Source organism: Canis lupus, chromosome 1 (assembly GCF_011100685.1).
Source record: "Canis lupus familiaris isolate Mischka breed German Shepherd chromosome 1, alternate assembly UU_Cfam_GSD_1.0, whole genome shotgun sequence".
NCBI lineage: Eukaryota > Metazoa > Chordata > Mammalia > Carnivora > Canidae > Canis > Canis lupus.
This window is the reverse complement of record NC_049222.1, coordinates 72,223,186-72,244,647: the sequence shown is the minus strand read 5'-3', so window position 1 is coordinate 72,244,647 and position 21,462 is coordinate 72,223,186. Positions and strand designations below refer to the sequence as shown.

The 21,462-nt window shown below is 39.5% G+C and overlaps 1 protein-coding gene across 8 annotated transcripts in view; it reads right to left on the bottom strand.

Moving 5' to 3' along the window:
- FANCC (FA complementation group C) overlaps positions 1-21,462 on the bottom strand; it is a 289,596-nt gene that overhangs the window by 20,461 nt on the left and 247,673 nt on the right. For all 8 annotated transcript variants that reach the window (XM_038526897.1, XM_038526893.1, XM_038526894.1 and 5 more), the window contains 4 exons: positions 12,273-12,348; positions 9,746-9,827; positions 6,874-7,048; positions 2,879-3,085 (listed from right to left, as the gene is read on the bottom strand). In XM_038526897.1, the coding sequence (XP_038382825.1) occupies positions 2,879-3,085; positions 6,874-7,048; positions 9,746-9,827; positions 12,273-12,348 (540 nt within the window). The remainder of the gene's footprint in view (positions 1-2,878; positions 3,086-6,873; positions 7,049-9,745; positions 9,828-12,272; positions 12,349-21,462) is intronic.

Here is a 21,462-nt window from a genome sequence, read left to right as displayed (position 1 = left end):
AAGATAATACAGAGACCCCATATCTTCCACATCTAGTTTTCCCATTGTTAACATCTTACATTATTATAGTACATTTGTCACAATTAATAAACCGATATGGATACATTTTTATTAACTAAAGGCCAAACTTTATTCTGATCTCCCCAATTTTTCCCTGATGTCCTCTTTTTGTTCCAGGATCACATCCAAGATACAGCGTATTTAATTTTCATGACTCCTTATGCTCCTCTTGGCTATAACAGTTTCTCATACTTTCCTTTTTTTGTGGCCTGGACAGGTTTGAGGAGTACTGGCTAGGTATTTTGTTTAATGCCCCTCAATTGGGGCTTGTCAATTGCTTTTCTCAATATGAAACTGGTGCTGTAGGTTTTGGGTAGGGAGATCACAGAAGTCAAGTGCCATTTTCATCACATTATTATATTAAGGGTACCTATATCAACATGACTTATCACTGTTCATGCTGACCTTGATCAGTTGGCTGAGGTAGTGGCTGAAAAGTGATTATTGTAACTTGCACCTGGAGGCAGCCTGGGTGGCTCAGCGGTTTAGCACTGCCTTCAGCCCAGGGTGTGATCCTGGAGGTCCGGGATAGAGTCCCACATCGGGCTCCCTGCATGGAGCCTGCTTCTCCCTCTGCCTGCGTCTCTGTCCCTCTCTCTGTGTGTCTCTCATGAATAAATAAATAAAATCTTTTTAAAAAATTATTAAAAAAATAAAAAACTTGCACCTGGCCAGAGATAAAACGTTAGTTGGTACTGAGGTCTATGGACACATGGACATTTTTTTTTAGCTCTCATCTATGGAGTTCATCCACCCTAAACAGACTTGAAATTAAGTGAGGTATGCACTGTATAAAAGTATACAATAGATTTTGTGCTGGGATAGACCCTGAAGAGATGAAACCCAGCATGTGTGACAGGGGAGTCCTCTTTTGCTCTTGGCAATGCCAAGGCTCATTAGAAGCCTATCTGAACATGAGAGGCAGGGCAGACGGACTGGCTGCTGTGGCCTCCCTCCTCCATGCTGACTGTTCTACTAGGACTGAGGAGAACCTCCTGACTGCTGGCTTCTGGGGTTCTTGACAGTTCCACTTATTACTGGGACTCTTCTCATATTCACATTCAAACAGAACCTGCACAGGGAAGGGAGCAAAAGGGGGTGGGGTTTTCTGGGTGCTGGGAACATTCCTTTCTTGAATTGGTTGCTGGCTGCTTGGTAATTTTTGGTTTATGAACATTAAGCTGTACATTTTTCTGTATGCACATGTTAATAAAAAATAAAAACAAAAGCAAATAAAAACTCCAAGAGCCAGTATGTGGATGCTTTTTAAATTTGCTTTTAACCATTTTTAAGTGGACAATTCACTAGCATGAAGTAAATTCACAATACTATACAACCATCACTAACCATTACTACTATCCATTTCTAAGAACTTTTTCATTATCTCAAACAAGCGCTCCATCCATCTCCCCTGACCAGCTCTTGGTAACCTCTATTCTACTTTTTGTCTCTATAAATATGCTATTCTAGGTACCTCATATAAGTGAATCATACAGTATGTGTCCTTTTGTGTATGGTTTATTTTCATTAGTATAATGTCCTCAAAGTTCATCCATGTGGTAACGTGTATTAGAACTTCATTTTTAAGGCTTAAAAATATCCCACTGTATGTACAGACATTTTATTTATCCATTTATCTGCAGATAGACAGTTGGGTTGTTTGCACCTTTTGGCTATTGTGCTATGCTCTTATGAACAGGGGTGGCTAAGTGTTTAATTCTATAAATTCTTTTATACAGAAGTAGAATTGCCAGATCATATGGTAATTCTGGTTAACTTTTCCAGGAACCATCAGACTTGTCCACAGTGGCTGCACAATTTTAATATTCCCAACCAGAAATATATGAAAGTTCCAGTTTTTTTTTCTTTTGAGATTTCCACTTTCTCTATTCCTCACCAACACTTTTTCTTTTCCATTTTGTTTTATTTATAATAGCCATTCTAGTGGGTGTGGAGTATGACTTCATTGTGGGTTTTGATTTGCACTTCCCTAATGGCTAATAATGCTGAGCATTTTTTCATGTGCTTAATGGCCATTTGTATGTCTTCCTTGGAGAAATGTCAATTCCAGTCTGTTGCCCACTTTTGAATTGGATTTTTGCTGTTGCTGAGTTGTAAGTTCCTAATATATTGTGTATATTAAACCCTTATTGGATACATGATTTCCAAATATTTTCTTCCCATGCCATGAGTTTATCTTTCACTGTCTTGCTAGTATCTTTTGATGAACAAGAGGTTTTAATTTTGAGGAAGTTTCAATTTATCTATTTATTGTTGTTGTTGCCTATGCCTTTGGTGACATTATTCAGGAAATCACCATCCAGTGCCATGCATGATACTCACTTCTGACTTGGACCATTTTTTATCCCTCATGCCAGCTGGACTTCAGGAAGGAATTCTTTGTAATAAGAAAACATTTTTTTTTTTTTTTAATTAACAAAACTCTTCGGATTGCTACAGTGAACACATCTCACTGAAGCCTTCATGAGGAGGAAGAGAGTCATGCAATGTAACTGGAAGAATAAGTACATGGGGAGATAGAAGACCTAGCTTTTGCTATGGACCCTGGCAGCAAGCCATGATCTGGAAGAAGTCACGTCCTTTCTCTGAGCCTCCATGTTCTCTTCTGAGTCATGAAGATGTTGCAAGGGGCTGGTTCTGGGGTCCATCCCAACTATCAACTTCACTGCCTGCCTATCCATGTCTGGATAGGCAGCCTGGTATACACACTTGTGAAAGGCCAGGCCCTTGGGTGGACAATCCACCTCTTCCCTGGAATGTGAATGAGAATTAGCACGCTAGAAAAGGAAACACTTACAAGGGTGATGACTTCCCAGGCAATGGCATGGCCTCCAGGAGCCCAGAGCAGGAAGTTCAGGAGGAGGCGCCTGCTCAGCTGTTGACACAAAGCTGGTCTGGGGTCTCTGTCTGGGCTCTCTGCAGCTACTGCCTGTAGATCCTTGGCTGAGAGAGTTGGACTTCTGAACAGCTTCTTAAGGTGGATGAGCGCTGCTTTTAACTCCACCTGGGAAATAGAATTTCAGGGTGAGAGATTAGGGAAGAGTGAGGGCATGCACCGTTCTAGGATTTATGTGGGACTTTGAAGCAAGCCCCCAGAAAGAAAAGAGGACTGGCGCCCAAGGGAAGGCAGACAGAGGCAACTCATTTCTGAGCTTACACACTGCTTTACACAAACCCAAATGGGTGTAATAGAAATCTGACTTTCTCTCATCTTGCTCACTAAGCAGCAAGGCACCATGCCAAAAATGGACTTTTTTTTTTTTTTTTAATAAGAAAGGAAACGGAGAAAAATCCTCAGCAGAATGTAGCCAGATTTTTATATTGTGGGAAAAAGAACAAAAAGCTCCTTGAAGACTTGCTTACTATCACAGCCACAAATCAATTAAAGCCGCATGCAACTGGATCTCCACTGAGCCAATGTTCTGATAAGAATGAGGAGGTTTGCCTTTTGCCTTTTGATATCTTTGAGGGGAGGAAACACACACACAACACACACCACATTTGTTTTGTTTTAGACACTGGGACAGTCTGTTCATACATGTTTAAAGCCCAAGAGGAGGTCACAAGTCTGTGGAATCCACATAATAATGGTGATTGTTATAGGTCTGTGGGTTGTTTTTGCATAAAAAATACTTATTTCATGCTGAGACTTCTGCTTGCTATTAAGAATGGTATATCAAGTTGTGACTTGGAAAACAAAGAAAAAACTGAAAGCCATAGATCCAAAATGCCACATGGTACTCACGAACAGCTATGTTCTGTCACTTTCGGAAGAATACTTAGGCCTATTCTGAGAATTCCCATGACCAATTTTATGGATTTTGTGAGTCTTTTTTTTTTTTTCCTTCCTGGAAGTTAAGGCCTTGTTCAATGAAGTCTGTCATAAACTCCAGTACACTAGGAGTGCTGTGTGAGCTATTCTGACCACAGTCCAAGACCGTGAGAAACTGCACCACAGGACTCTTCCACAGAGCATGGCAGCATTCCAACAGGAGAGGGCTACTCTCTCACCACCTCCTTCTGTCAGCTGGACCCAGCCTGCCCTCATCTGATGGTGTCTATGGGAGCCCAAGACCCTCCTGCCATTGAAATGGTGTGCAAAAATCTCAGAGCTTAAGAAGCCATGTCTTCATATCCATTTTCTTCTTGACTGAAGAAAATCTTCTTGACTTTCTACCCTTGTCCAGTACTCCCTAAGACTGATCTTTACCCAGACCATCTTTTCCTTCAAATTCCTTCTGTGTCCATAAACTTCCACCTGACATGCCAAAAACTTAAATGCTTTTTAATTTGTTTTTAGGTAAAAGACATAAGCTTTCTTTTCTTAGTAGTACATTTTATCCTGCATTATGAAAATTTACATATGCTCACTGTAGAAAGTTTGAACAAAAAAGTATGTTAATCCACCACTCAAATAAAAGTTCTGATGTAACTTGACCTCAGGCTGGTCCTGCTCCATTTTCTCCAGGGGAGATGGAGGAAACCAGGTTCACATCCTTCTCGTCTTTTTCCCATGCCCTGTGAACACAGCACTCACTATGCACTATGTTTTCTTACAGTTTTCACAATGCGCTGCAAGCAATTTCATGTATCTGTGACACGTAGTCTTTGAGAACATGATTTTTCATGGCAGAATGCTAGTTTATGGTTAGAATATGTCACCATTTAGTCAGTTCCTTACTATTGAAAGTTTAGGCCATTTGTAGCATTTGCAATTATAATTATGTTCATGTAATGATATTCTTATAAATAAATCTTTGTATGGGCCTCTAATTACTTCTGTAAGTTAACTCCTAGAGGTGGAATGACAAAGTTAGGGTATGAACCCTGGCCTAATTCTTAGGGATATATAAACACAGACATTTTTTTGTTTTTATCATGATCCAATTCAAAGTTAGCAAAAGAGGATGCACACTGGCTAGCAGTGAACATGCTCTGCAGAGAGAAGGGTGGGTCTGTGTGGTGGATGCTCTTGCTTCCCCATTAATGAAGCTCAAGGATGGCCAGGAGAGGCAGTGCTTCTAGCCACAGAATGCTATCAGAGCTGAGCAATTAACTGGATTTAATGACACCTTTTGAGAAAAAAGCACAGATGTCAGGCTCATTCAAATCTCCCAATAATCACACTTCAAAAGCAGCTCAAAGTTTGTTTCTCAAGTCACCCAACAGATCATCAAAGGCATTAAAGCTCAAACCCAGGAAAGTGAAGAGGTATGTATTAATAGTTAAGCTAGGAAAACTGGGCCTACTTGCTCCTCAGGACGTTACACACACCAGTGCCTCCAGCTGGGTACCAAGGAGGAAGAAAGAGGCTTTGGGATAAAAGATGTGGCTTCTATCACAAGACAAAGACCCACCTCTGACAGAATAAGAAGGAAGTGAACATGCTGGTGCTAAACTACTCTGAGTGAGCTTATCTGTTTTCATCCAGCATGCCAAAGCAACCCTAGAGTAACAACTATGTACGGGTTTTATTTAAAACAAACAAAAACAAGTATTAGAAAGACATGCCAATGCAGAACTTTCCAGAAATTACATTTTTTGGGGAAAATTATTTCTCTACAGTTCAAAAGTCAATCTGTTAGTTTCTATGATCGATATACCAACGTAGCTTATAAACAATCAAACATAAAGTATATATAACAGGTCTTTGGAAATCATTAGTACTACATACATTTTAACTACAACTATTATTAAAAATAAGATGATGAAAACATAATTGGAATTTCCCTTAATTAGTTTAATTGAGATTTTAAAAGGGAAATAGAAGGCTTTCTTTTTAATCATACAGCAACCCTTAAATACATATGTGGATTTTGATAATTTCTTAAAAATGTTTTATTTTTGATCTGAAATAAATTATCACCAAATTTCAACCTTTTAAGATCCAAAACTTTCTTTCCTCTGCCATGCAAGCCTTTTAACAAAATATACAGAAAATTCTGTACTAGTCTCTGCTTTTTTCAAATAACAGAAAACATCAAGCAAATAGGAACACTACTCTCTACATAAAGAAACCTGTTCCCTCTAATTATTAAAATTAGCAAAAAGTGCTGGCAGTTAACATTTTAAAAACCAGCAGATAAATGTTTGCAAGGGAGGAGCCAATGCCTTTAATCAAAGCATTGCTTCCTGTAATCATTATATTCCACATAAAATAACAACTCTCTGCCACGTCTAGTACTTAGTGACTCTGTTATATTTAGGGAATGCCCAAGTCCTTTTTCAGAAGCTAAGGGGTTAATATCAGCTACTTTAGTAAGAGTTCTAAACAAAGCCAGTAATGTGAGGATCCGTTGACTGATCCAAGAAAGCAGTAAGTCAAGACGGAAGCAGACAGGGCCAGGCTGTTGATCAGAGAGAGGACAGTGTTCCTCAGAAGAGCAGTCAGACACTGCATAGCAAATGCTAGTGTGTGTGGCCCTTGGGCCAGGAGCATCTGTAAATGAGGGCATAGGTGGCAACTGAGCAATAACAGATAAAACAACGTAGGGAACAGAGAGGGCTATGCCTCATTTCCTTGATGCTTCCCAGGAAAGCAGAGTGGCAGTGTTCTATCTCCAGTGAACTCTGTGAGGCAAAAAGATGTCTCCAACCACAAACCCAGGACATATGCACTCACTCATCTGGGTGGACACTGACATGCTTCCACAATGAACACAGTGAACATTCAGTGTTTAGGTGCCTGGGGGTTAGTGGAAGCCAAACCCACTATAGAGCCCCTTCCTTTAGCATGCTTGCGGATTTGGAAATGGACCTGGAGCACCACATGCAGTGGGCCCTGCCACCCACCATGGTCTGGGCTCTCTGCAGACTCCCGTCACGTGGGCTGTAGCTGAATGCCAAGAGCCACAGCAGGGCCTCAGAGGATTCAGTTTCTGACATCACTAACTGCTCAGCCGCAATATCAGCCCATCCTCCAAAGTGAATGAACAAAAACCAGCACTCAAAGGGACCTCCGTAGGACCTGGAACAGAACCAAAACACATGGCAGCCGGGCAACTTGATTTCTTTCTCCTTTTGGTTCTTAAAGCAACTGTAATGTTTGTGAACGATTGGCTTAAATTGTTCTTATCCACTGAAGTACAACTTGCAAGGAATACAAGTTAGACTTGGAAATGTAGCTCACAATGCCACTTTGAACTCATCACAGGAGACCTTCAAAGGCAGGTCTTTCAGAACCCCGTGTGCCCTGAGGACTTCAGACATTTAAAACTTTGTATCCAAGGACCATAAGTGAGTACAGGCCTTTGACAAAGAAAGATTCTGGACCATGATGGACAGGAATGCTATAAGATGAGAACCTGCAGGCACCCCTCTGCTGTCTGCATAGCCTGCACAGCTGGGCTGCTGTGGAAAGCAGGCCCTCCCCACTACTAGGCAGCCAGCCAAGTAGCTCCTGAGCAAGAAATGAGGAGGTTCCTGGGGGCCCAGGTAGAGACCAGAGGGATAGTGCATGTTTTCTGTCTGCATCAGAAAACATGCACTATTTCCTTTCTGACAAAACACAAGGTTCTGGTCCGTATTTTGGCAATTATGAATTTTGAATGGGCTGCATTCTATATTCTTTCTTGTCATCGCATATATGTCCAAGCTGAAAAGTTAGAAGCTATCCGTTTGTCATGTTGGGAACTGAGAGGTGCACTGGTTGTTTAAAGGGTAGACTCTGCACAAGGAAAAGACCCATTAATTTGCAGTGATCATGTCAGCAGCTTAACATCTCCTCTGGAGAAAATGGGGCAAGACTGGTCTGAGATCAATTTAGATCAGAACTTTCCTTCTGAACCCGGGAAACTCCTGGAACAGGAGAGTTCTAGGCCCCTCTTGGCTGGATCTGGGTCTGCTGCATCTGTTCCAAGAATAAGCTATTAAATGTTTTGAAATCTAGCTGTGGAACAGTAGAGAGAAAAGAAGAAAGGGGAATATTTTTTAAAAATATTTTATTTAAAAAAAATATTTTATTTATTTAATCATGAGACACACAGAGAGAGGCAGAGACACAGGAAGAGAGAGAAGCAGGGTCCCTGTGAGGAGCCCAATGCAGCACTCGATCCCAGGACCCCGGGATCATGACCTGAACCAAAGGCAGATGCTCAACTGCTAAGACACCCAGGTGTCCCAAAAGGAGAGTATTAAACTTATTTGTCCCACAGGAGGGAAAGGTGGTGCTCTGTGGGCTGCATCAGTGGCCAGCTGGGTTATGATGTCTCAAAAGCAGGGGACAGGCTCCACAAGATTCTTCCCTACAGATCTCACTATAAGCTGAGCTAGGACTCTCTCACGCTCCCAGCTCCAAGGCAGGCATCACACCTGGATCAGAGCTCATGGCTTGTCTTGCAGGAATGGGCCTGGTCCCTCTTCTCTTTTCTACTAGTAACTGAGTGTGTAAGGCAGTCCCTGTGGCTGGCTGAGAAACTGTCTGAACCTCCTCACCCACCCTTCCTTGCAGACAGACCCTCAAATTTAATTAAAGCAGAGTCCCGTGAGATTTTAGGTCTAGGTTCTGCTTGCTCTTCAACAGAGACAACTCGAAAGGATGCACATGGGGCTGACAGGTATTACAGGTTGCTAGCGTGGCCAATACTCTGATTCCCACTTGGCTACTAGCTCTTTTTGTCTTATTTATTGGTAAGAATCTTGTAGGGGGAGGGGAAGTAGGTAAGTACCCGGCACAAAACTGCATCGGTGATCATGAGCATAAGGAGCACCAACAGAATACAGGATGGCTCAGTGAGATTACAGAGAATTTCATGAGGGAATAGTGGCAAAAGGAACAAATAAAGACAGTCTTAGTAGGTTAGTATAGACTACAAATAAAATATTTGTACTCTACAAAAAAGTAAGTTGAGAGAAAACTGAAGGGTGTTATGTTAAAGGAACTTAGTAAAGCCTAAATGTGACTGCTTTTAGGAAAATAATATATGTGAGAGGGTACTTAATATCATGTGAGAAGGTAATTTAGGGGTGCCTGAGTGGCTTAGTTGGTTAAGCATCTTCCTTCAGCTCCAGTCATGATCTCGGGGTCCTGGGAATGGAGTCCAACGTTGGACTTCCTGCTCAGAGGGAAGTCTGCTTCTCCCTTTCCTTCTGCTCTTCCCTCCCACCCCTAGCTCATGTCTCTTTGCTCTCTCTCAAATAGATAAAATCTTTAAAAATTAATTTATATTAGAATGGATTTTCTAACTTTGAACAAATATTTATTAAAAAGAGGAGAAAAGGGGGGCATTTTTATCCTACTGTGCAAGAGGTTAGAATTTCCTTCCCTAGAGAATACAGAGGAAGGGAGAAGACCAAGGGATCCAGAGGGCACCACCTGTCTCCTGCATGGCTGGGGCAGGGGCAGGATGTGGACGCTGCTTTTTTTATAGGGTGGGTCTATTGTTTCTTTTGTTATGCTTGTATATTTCAAAATCCAATGCCAGCCATTATTCAGGATGGTTTCTATACAAGGTATTTACATACTTATCTGTTGATTCTGAGCTGCTCAAAGTGATACATGCAGCTAGCTATCTGCTTCCTCCACTTCTCACTCAGCAACATGCTTCCCTGTTTGGAGAAGGTTACAGACAGTAATGCAATCCCCTGTCAGCCCTCTGTAAAGTGAAGATGCAGATCAAGAGAAACCACTGTGATGCAGACCTAGGAGTCGTCAGGATTTGCCTACCTGTGCGTTTGGTCTTCAACTATTTCTCTGAGCATTTCAGAAATATGTTTCAGTGTCTGAAGCCACAGTTCCTGTGGGATCTCTGTGGATAGAGAGACAGAACAGAGAGAGCTGAAGGAAAGTCAAACCTATTAGGATCATCTGTAGCAAGAGCAGAAGAGCTTTGGAAAAAGGCCTTATTTTTTCTGGTCCATGGGACGCACACCACTGGTCTCATGCTGTTCCCAGCTGAGGTCCAACCCTTAGGACTGGGAAGATCCTCAGTGTTACACAGAAAAACTTCAAAGGCTCCTTAACTCAGGTCCACAGAAGTAGACCAACTTCATAAGCAGCTCACCCTAGGACTGGAAATGTTATGCTACAGATACCACAGGTTTTCTTCTTTTCTATCCAACACCTCCCACCCCCCACCACTGACAATTTGTGATTTCAAAGTACATGGGGATGGTAATAAAAGTCAACAAGGAACTAAGGATAAGATGCCCAACTGTTTTTCCATGATTATGATGAATTCAGAATATTATTTCAGGTTTATAGGAAAGAAAAGGCCAGAAAAATAATACATGGGTATCATACAAACAAATGTGTTTTCCTGAGTTAATTTTTCTGGTTTAATAATTATTCCATGGTTTTAGACACATCTGAACATGTATCTGCAGTTCTAAACAACATCTGAAAAAGTTACATTTCCATGCAGAGATAGATTCCATAATTAAATACATGAGAAGGTGGGACGTCTGGGTGGCTCAGTGGTTGAGCATCTGCCTTTGGCCCAGGGTGTGATCCTGGAGTTCTGGGAGCCCCACATCGGGTCCCTGCATGGACCCCACTTCTCCCTCTGCCTGTGTTTCTGCCTCTCTCTGTGTCTCTCATAAATAAATAAAAAAATCTTTAAAAAATATACATGAGAAGGTAATATAAGTATGTGGTAAGCACTGCTAACAACTCCACAAATGTCACAGGATCACACATTATCCTTCTCTCTTCTGAATGCCCTTAAGTCTTGATTTGTAGCCTTTGAAGGCATTTTTCATTTTCTTCTTTATATTAAATACTTAGATACTTCCTTTATGTCCCCCTCTACTTGTAGCTCTCGGATAGTCAAGGCTCTTAAATGATTTATCCTTTATGTCCCACAGGACTTTATAGTCGGCACAAAATCAATTTCTGATGAATAGAAGATTCTACTATTAAAAAATACTTCAATTTGTGAACTTAACATTCATTTTTTCCAGAAGTAATATGCTAAAAAGCAGTAGAGGAGGAATTTCTACTAAAATTTACTTATTTATATTTGGACATAAATTCAAGATGGTGACAAAAAGGAAAAGGTAAATGGCTGCATTCATACCCCAGGTACCACCTTAGTCTTTTGTTTATAGATTTCCCAACTTAAAAAAAAGCAACTCCAATATTTTTTTCTGGAGCTCATCCAGCTTTTCACATAGGCTAAACTCAGGCTTCTCTAATCTGCCCTAAGCTATAAAGTGTACCCCTGGGAAGAATATTGCTGACTTTTCTGTCACGTTATCAAAGTTCTCCTGTTGTGTTCCCACAGAGTTAAGTTTCACAAAACCGTTGACCAGAGGTCCTACCAGCCTCATTACCACCTCCACCGCTAGCACCTGAGAGGAAAGGGTCGGATGGGTCATTCTAGGTGAGAACTTACATCTATTAGAAAGAGGAAGAATTGGATTTTGTAAAATGATCTAAAACTTTGAATCATCTACTTTCCTTGAACAGTTTTCTCAAGTCTCAAGAAAAAGGGAAACAAAAATGGAATAAAAAGGCAATATCATGGGATCTTTCCCTTTTTTCCCTTCCATAGACAGTTCAAATGCCACCTTCTCTGGCAGTCTGCTGTGTGAGTGCTGCCTTTCCCTCAGATTCCAGGCTTCAGTGGGGAAGGATATACCTTTATTCTCTATGCTTGAAATGCTGCCAAAATACAAGTTCCTGGACATGTTAACTGGTCAACCCCAGTTGGCTTAAGGATGGAATCATCATTTTCCCAACTGGATGTGGCCAACAGAAGGCTGGCAAATGAGACCAGAGAAGGCCATGATCTAATACACTTACTGAATTCTTTCAAAAGTCTTCCCTTGGCTTAGTTAGGAGAAATTTCCTCTAAATTTCCCAGGCTTTATTCATCATTTTATCTTTTCTTCTGTAACAAGGCACACAGAGTGGAAAGAATGAAATACAAATAAATGTACTGTCCTAATCTTCCTCAGCCAAGTCTTAGCCTGTTCCTAGCATTCAGGTAGTTCTGGCTGGCACCAGCAGAGGCCTGTGTTATCCAGAGCAGACTATCAAAACCTAATGAGAGACTATTTTTTCCCTTTCTTTTGGTAAGTGATCATTAACTGGGAAGTCTAGAAAATTCTCATATCAAAATCCCTCAGAATGTGAGACCCTGAGAGCTTAAAGTGATGCTAGAAATGAGCAATTTCATCTCTCTTGTTTTATAGATAAGGGACTAGTAGGGAAGGGTCATGATTTGTTAGCAGAACTAACTTTCACATACCTTTTGGGTGTTGGAGCAACACCATGACGAGAGATGGGGAAGCATAAGGAAAGTAGGTCTTGAGTGTAAACTTCAGCTACAACAGAATAAAAAATTCAAAACCACATGAGCATTAGGGTTGAAAGGGATATTAAGAACAAAATCTTCCATCATCTGCCCCAAAAAGACCTATTAGTATTAACATGGTCAGAATGTTTTCTTAAACATTTATTTTTTAAAAAATGTTTCCAATAACCTTGTAAATATGTTCCAGAAAAATGAACCTTTTTGAAATCACTTTCTGAGGCTTAAGAAAAATAAACTGATGTTTTTCTGATGTCTTCATAGCAGTTCTTTGCCTCACATGAACCCAATTAACTCTACTATTTAAATGAGAGTTTCCAAGGCGGTTGAGATGTTAGGTATTCCAGCATGATTTTTTTAACAACAAAAAAGCATAAAACAACAATGGTGCTTGTAATGCTTTGAGGGCCGAAGTGCTATAGCTATTTGTGCCTCAGAAGGCAAAGTGGTTCTGAAGTACTTTTGTAAGAAACTAAAGGAAAATCTAGAAACAGTGAAGTGGACGGGCTTTGATGAGTTTTGGTAAATCTGTAAATCTATCTGACCATCACCCCAGTCAAAACAGAACATTTCTGTCACCCCAAAAAGTTCTTCTGTGGTTCCACCATTCCCCAGCAACCACTATTTTGATTTCCGCAAGAGAGATTAGTTTTGCTTATTCTTGGATTTCATATGAATAAAATCATAGAATATGCATTCTTTTGTGTCTGGTTTGGCTCAACTTTTTTTTTCTTTTTTTTAGATTCATCCATGTTACTCTGCTTAAGTAGTTCATTTTTTTATTCTTTTTTTATTGCTTGAAATAATCATTGTATGAATATACCATAATGTTTATTCATTCTCCTATTGATGGGTATTTGGGGCTACTATTAAAAAAGCGTCAAATTAACATTCATATTTATGTCTTTTTGTGGACATGTGCTTTCATTCTTCTTGGGTAAATACCACGGAATGGAATTACTGAGTCGTAGAGTAGATGCATGTTTAATTTTATTAAGAAAATGCCACGTTGTTTCTCAAAGTGGTCGTACCATCTCACACTCCCACCAGCTACTGATGAGCATTCTGGTTGCTCCACATACTTGCAAACATTTGATAATGTCAATCTTATTAATTATAGCCATTCCAGTGGGTATGAAATGTCACCTTGTTATGCATTTATTACGCATTTTTCTTGGCTGCAAATTTTCATGTGTTTACTGCCAACTTCTATATTTTTTTGAAGTGTGTATTTTTTTTGTACATTAAAAAAAACAAGTTGTTTCTTAGGAAGTAAGAGATCCTTTAAAAAAAAAAAAAGGTTTATTTATTTATTTACTCATGAAAGACACAGAGAGGGAGAGAGGGAGAGACACAAGGCAGAAGGAGAAGCAGGCTCCATGCAAGGAGCCCTACATGGGACTCAATCCCAGGTCTCCAGGATCATGCCCTGGGCTGAAGGTGGTGCTAAACCGCTGAGCCACCTGGGCCGCCCAAGAGATCTTTATATATTCTGAACACAAGTTCTCTGGCATATATATCTATTGAAAATATTTTCTCCCAGCTGGTGGCTTGCTTTATCACCTTCTTAATGATGTCTATCAAAGAAAGAAGATTTACATTCCAATGAGATTTATAATTTACTCAATTTTTTTTCTTGTATGGTTTATGAATTTTTTAAAAAGATTTTATTTATTTATTCATAAGAGACACAGAGAGAGACAGAGACACAGGCAGAGGGAGAAGTAAGCTCCATGCAGGGAGCCTGATGTGGGACTCGATCCTGGGACTCCAGGATCACACCCTAGGCCAAAGGCAGGTGCTAAACCACTAAGCCACCGAGGGATCCACTACAGGTTTGTTTTTTTTTTTTTTTTTTTGCATCCTTTCTAAGAAATCTTAGATTGTTCCAATGTAAAAGAGACATTCCCCTATGTTTCTTCTAGGAACTTTATAATTTTAGCATTTACGTTGAAGTCCATGATCCATCTCAAATTAATTTTTCTCTTTTGTGAAGTAGATGTTCATTTTTTCCCATATAGATATCCAGCTGTTTCAGCCCATTTGTTCAAAACATTCCTTTCCCCACAGAATTGCCTTGGTGTCTCTCTCAAAGATCAACTGACTATACACACACACATATATATGTATGTATATTGTATGAACTATATGGATATGTGTTTCTAGACTTTTCAGTTATACTGATCTCTCTATCCTTTTGCTAGTACCTTATGGTCTTGATTACTGTAGCTTAAAATCTTGAAATCAGGTAGTATGAATTCACTCATTTGGTTTTTTTTTCTTTCTTTCTGAATTTATTTTTCAAGAGCGTTCTGATCATTGTTCTGAAATTATATGGGTTCACTTTTCACCCATTTAAGTTTCTTTTTTTTTTTAAGATTTTATTTATTTATTCATGAGAGACAGAGAGAGAGAGAAAGCGAGAGAGAAGCAGAGACACAGGCAGAGAGAGAAGCAGGCCCTGTACCGAATGCGGCGCTAAACTGCTGAGCCACCGGGGCTGCCCTCGTCATTTAAGTTTCTTTAAGCAATGTTCTATAGTTTTCAGTGTAAAGGTTTTATACATCTTTTATTAAATTTACTTCTAAGTTTTATTATTTTTTTGATTTATTTATTTGAGAGAAAGCGTGGCAGTGAGGGTCAGAGGACAAGGAAAGCAGATTCTACACTCAACACAGAGCCCAATGCGGGCCCAACCTCAGGACCCAGAAATCATGACTTGAGCCGAAACCAAGAGCTGGACATCAACTGACGGAGCTACCCAGATGTCTCCTTAAGTATTTTACATGTGACTATGCATTTGTCTTTCTATTTCTGTCAATTTTTGCTTCATATATTTTGGAACTCTGTTATTAGGCACATATTCATCTATAATTGGTATATCTCCTGATGACCTGACAACTGTGTCATTATAAAATGTCCCTCTTTATCTCTGGCCACACTCCTTGTCTTGAAGTCTACACCCGCTGGTGCCAGTTACGTCATACCAGCTTTCTGTGCTTATTTGCATAACTCATCTCTTTCCTTTCTCTTACTTTAATCTATCTGTGTCTTTATAATTAGAATGGGTCTCTTGAAAACAACATACAGTTGGATCTTGGCTTTTTATCCAATCTGACATTTGTGTCTTTTTTACTAGCATATTTAGCTAATTTTTATTTAATTTTTGTAATTAATGTAATTTTTAGTACGTTGGGGTTTAAATCTATCTTTTGATGTTAGTTTTCTTTTGTCCCATTTATTTGTTTTTTGTTTCTCTGACAGCTCACAACCCTGTCTTACGACACCTCAAGTTTATCAGATTGTGCCTTCAGTTCTGGGCCCCAGAACCCTCACACAACCCCTTCCCACTCCTCACATGAGAAACCTAAGGAGACAGTTAGCAGAAACCCCAATGTGGTTTCCTTTTTCAAGGCTTAAATCTCCTCCAGTTTCTATCTGCTTTTTTGATTGCTGTCTAGTACCTTCAAATACTTTGAAAACATATTTTGCTCAGAGTTTATAGTTTTTATTAGGAGATTTAGTCTAATACATTATTGGGCTCTGCCATCGCTGGAACAGAACCTGAAATGATCTGTTGTTTGTACTGAGCCATTACGCAAGTTTAGAAAAAGTAACTTGCTGTGGCAACACTAGTCCAATTGGGCACATTGATAGAGCTGCACTGTGCTTGCCAAATACAACAAGGGTGAGAGGAAAGGATAAAAAGAGAATGCGAAGCGCTGAAGATAAAACATTTCTGACAATGGGAAAGAATGTGGATGAATGGGATTTCTCATAAACTGTTGAGGGGAGTATAAATTGGCACGTCCACATATGAAAACAATTTGGCAGTATCTACAGAAGCTAAATCTTTGCATACCTAATAACCAGCCCTTCCACTCCTAAGTATATATCCCAGAATGTTCAGAGCAACTCTATTTCTAAAAGAAAACAAAATGTGGAAACAACCCAGAGGCCTACCACCACTTTCCTAACAGTTCTATGCAGCAACACCCCACCATGGCTACACACAACACAGAGCAATCCTGGTGAGTGGAAAAAGCAAGGCTCAAAAGACTCTATACAGTATGCTACTCTTGTTAGTTGTTTGTCTTATGAAGTCCAAAAAAGTAAAGAAACATGCTTTAGGAAATCACATATATGTGATGACACCATTTTCAGAAAAATTAATTTAAAAATTAAAAAATTAATGATAAACATAACTTCAAAACAGTGGCTACAGAGGGAAGAAAGGCAGGGCTGTAAGACAGAGATGGGCTATATGTATACATGTAAGTTACTGCTACTCATCCAGGTCTCGTTTGGATATCAGATACGTAGATACTCGTTTCATTAAGAATAAATGCATGCACGAGTGAATAAAACACAGAAAGGAAAGATCATGGATCTAATTATCACATGCATGAATCACACAGGACACGGGGTATTATGCATTAAGGGTTATGATTAATCTATAATGGGCACTCAAGAAGGCAGGACATCAATGATGAGAAATGGCTGTCAATTAAAAAGGCAGGCACATGATACTCTACATAGAAAACCCAAAAGACTCCACCCCAAGATTGCTAGAACTCATACAGCAATTTGGCAGTGTGGCAGGATACAAAATCAATGCCCAGAAATCAGTGGCATTTCTATACACTAACAATGAGACTGAAGAAAGAGAAATTAAGGAGTCAATCCCATTTACAATTGCACCCAAAAGCATAAGATACCTAGGAATAAACCGAACCAAAGAGGTAAAGGATCTCTACCCTAAAAACTACAGAACACTTCTGAAAGAAATTGAGGAAGACACAAAGAGATGGAAAAATATTCCATGATCATGGATTGGAAGAATTAATATTGTGAAAATGTCAATGTTACCCAGGGCAATTTACACGTTTAATGCAATCCCTATCAAAATACCATGGACTTTCTTCAGAAAGTTGGAACAAATTATTTTCAGATTTGTGTGGAATCAGAAAAGATCCCGAACAGCCAGGGGAATTTTAAAAAAGAAAACCATATCTGGGGACATCACAATGCCAGATTTCAGGTTGTACTACAAAGCTGTGGTCATCAAGACAGTGTGGTACTGGCACAAAAACAGACACATAGATCAATGGAACAGAATAGAGAACCCAGAAATGGACCCTCAACTTTATGGTCAACTAATATTCGACAAAGGAGGAAAGACTATCCACTGGAAAAAAGACAGTCTCTTCAATAAATGGTGCTGGGAAAATTGGACATCCACATGCAGAAGAATGAAACTAGACCACTCCTTGCACCATACACAAAGATAAACTCAAAATGGATGAAAGATCTAAATGTGAGACAAGATTCCATCAAAATCCTAAAGGAGAACACAGGCAACACCCTTTATGAACTTGGCCACAGTAACTTCTTGCAAGATACATCCATGAAGGCAAGAGAAACAAAAGCAAAAATGAACTATTGGGACTTCATCAAAATAAGAAGCTTTGCAAAAAAAAAAAAAAAAAAAAAAAAAAAGAAGCTTTTGCACAGCAAAAGATACCATCAACAAAACTCAAAGACAACCTACAGAATGGGAGAAGATATTTGCAAATGACATACCAGATAAAGGGCTAGTATCCAAGATCTATAAAGAACTTATTAAATTCAACAGCAAAGAAACAAACAATCCAATCATGAAATGGGCAAAAGACAAGAACAGAAATCTCACAGAGGAAGACATAAACATGCCCAACAAGCACATGAGAAAATGCTCCGCATCACTTGCCATCAGGGAAATACAAATCAAAACCACCATGAGATACCACCTCACACCAGTGAGAATGGGGAAAATTAACAAAGCAGGAAACCACAAATGTTGGAGAGGATGTGGAGAAAGGGGAACCCTCCTGCACTGTTGGTGGGAATGTGAAAGGGTGCAGCCACTCTGGAAAACTGTGTGGAGGTTCCTCAAAGAGTTAAAAATAGATCTGCCCTATGACCCAGCAATTGCACTGCTGGGGATTTACCCCAAAGATACAGATGCAATGAAACACCGGGATACCTGCACCCCGATGTTTCTAGCAGCGATGTCCACAATAGCCAAACTGTGGAAGGAGCCTCGGTGTGCATCAAAAGATGAATGGATAAAGAAGATGTGGTTTATGTATACAATGGAATATTACTCAGCCATTAGAAATGACAAATACCCACCATTTGCTTCGACGTGGATGGAACTGGAGAGTATTATGCTGAGTGAAATAAGTCAATCGGAGAAGGACAAACATTATATGTTCTCATTCATTTGGGGAATATAAAAAATAGTGAAAGGGAATAAAGGGGAAAGGAGAAAAAAATGAGTGGGAAATATCAGAAAGGGAGACAGAACATGAGAGATTCCTAACTCTGGGAAACGATCTAGTGGTGGTGGAGGGGGAGGTGGGCAGGGGGTGGGGGTGACTGGGTGATGGGCACTGAGGGGGGCACTTGATGGGATGAGCACTGGGTGTTATTCTATATGTTGGCAAATTGAACACCAATAAAAAATAAATTTATATATAAAAAAAGGGCAGGCAATCAGGAACAGCCCTACGAAGAAAAATGACATAATATATGCATATGCAGGCCTATGCAAAGATGAGGTTATCACCTTCTTATTCTGAGCCCAAAGTCAGGGTAATGAATTCTTCATTCTTTTGTGGATCCCTCCTCTGCTTCCCACTGGGACTCAGTGTGTGCCCCTCCATGCCACCAGATCCATGTAGCCTGAGAAGGGTACCATTCTAAATGAAAAGCATCAGAAATTTAAAAAAAGAAAAGAAAAGAAAAAAGAAAAGGAAAGAAAAGAAAAGGAAAGGAAAGGAAAAGGAAAAGGAAAAGGAAAAGGAAAAGGAAAGAAAAGGAAAAGAAAAGAAAGAAAAGAAAAGAAAAGAAAAGAAAAGAAAAGAAAAGAAAAGAAAAGAAAAGAAAAGAAAAGAAAATAGAATGAACAATCTTAAAATTTGTATGGTACCACAAAAGACCCTGAATCGCAAAAGCAATCTTAAGAAGAACAAAGCTAGAGTCAGCATACTCTCTGATTTCAAACTTCATTACAAACCTATAGTAATCAAAACAGTACAGCATTGGGATAAAAACAGACCCACAGATCAACAGAACAGAATGGAGAACCCAGAAATAAATCCACACATATATGACCAAGGAGCCAAGAATATACAAAGAGAAAAGGACAGTCTCTTCAATTAGAGGTACTGGGAAAACTGGATGGCCACATGTAAAAGAATGAAACTGGACCACTATCTTAACAACATATGCAAAAAATAAACTCAAGATTAGAGACTGGAACATTAAGACCTGAAACTATTAAACTCCTGGAAGAAAACACAGGTAAGTTCCTCAACTATGGTCTTGGTGATAATTTTTGTATCTGACTCCAAAAGCAAAGAGAACAAAGTGAAACTAAGTAAGTGAACTACATCAAACTAATAAGCTTCTGTAGAGCAAAGGAAACCATCAACAGAATGAGAAGGCAACTTACTGAATAGGAGAATATATTTGTAAATCATGTATCTGACAGGGGTTAATATCCAAAATATATAAAGAATTCATACAATTCTGGGGCTCCTGGGTGGCTCAGTTGTTAAACATCTGTCTTTGGCTCAGGTCATGATCCTGGATTCCTGTGATTGATGGAGCCCCACATTGGGGTCCCTGCAGAGTGCGTAGTCTCCCTCTCACTCTGCCCGTCCCTCTGTTCCTTTTCTCTCTTGCTCACTCTCTCTCTCAAATAAATAAAGTCTTTTTTTTTTTTAGATTTTATTTATTTATTCATGAGAGACACATAGAGAGAGACAGAAACACAGGGAGAGGGAGAAGCAGGCTCCACACAGGGAGCCCAACGTGGGACACGATCCGGGGTCTCTAGGATCCTGCCCTTGGCTGAGGGCAGCGCTGAACCACTAAGCCACCTGGGCTGTCCACAAATAAATAGTCTTGAAAAAAAAAAAAAAAAAGAATTCATACAATTCAATAGCAAAAAAAAAAAAAAAAAAAAATCCGATTCAAAAATGGGCAGAACTTATGAATAGACATTTTTCTAAAGAAGATATACAGATGGCAACAGGTACACGAAAAGGTGTACAACGTCACTTAATCATCAGGGAAATGCAGATCAAACCACAATGAAGTATCACTTCACACCTTTTGGAATAGCTATTATCAAAAAGACAAGGAATAACAAGTGTTGGTCAGGATGTGGAGAAAAAGGAACTCTAGTGCAGTGTTGGTGGGAATGTAAATTAGTGCAGCCACTGTGGAAAACAGTATGGAGGTTCCTCGAAAAATTAAAAATAGAAATACCATGTGATCTAGGAATTTCACTACTGGGTATTTGCCAAAATGAAAACACTAACTCAAAAAGATAGTTAACTGCATCCCCTATGTTCACTGTAGCATTATTTAGCAGCAGCAATGACATGAAAACAACCCAAGTGTCCACTGATGGATGCATGGATAAAGAAAATATTGTCTATGTATATACAATGTACTATTATTCAGCTGTTAAAAAAAAGTGCTATCTTGCTATTTGCAAGAATGGCAAGGTGCATGGAACAATGGATGGAACTTGAGGGCATTATGCTAAGTGAAATAAGTCAAAGAAAGATAAATTCCATATGATCTCACTTATATGTGGAATCAAAAAATAAAACAAAGCAAAACACCACTTGAGCTCAGAGATACAGAGAATAGATTGGTGGATGCCAGAGGCAGGCTGGGGTGTGGGCCAAGTAAGTGATGGGGATCTAAAGGTAAAAACTTGCAGTTATAAAATGAGTTTCAGGGATGTAATGTACACCACAGGTGACTACAGTAAGTAATACTGAATTGCATGTTTGAAATCTGCTAATAGAGTAGATCTTAATAGTTCTTACTACAAGAAAAAAAAATTTTATAACTATGGTAACACACGTTAACTAGACTTATTTCATAATATATACAAATATCGAATCATTATATTGTACACCTGACACTAGTTATTTGTTAATTATACCTCAATAAAGAAATTAAGAATAAACAAATTAATTAAAAGCAACCATACCTCCAGTCCAAATATACAGTGCCCAAGGCTAACAGCCAGGACCAAGACCGAATGAGAAAAACACACTTA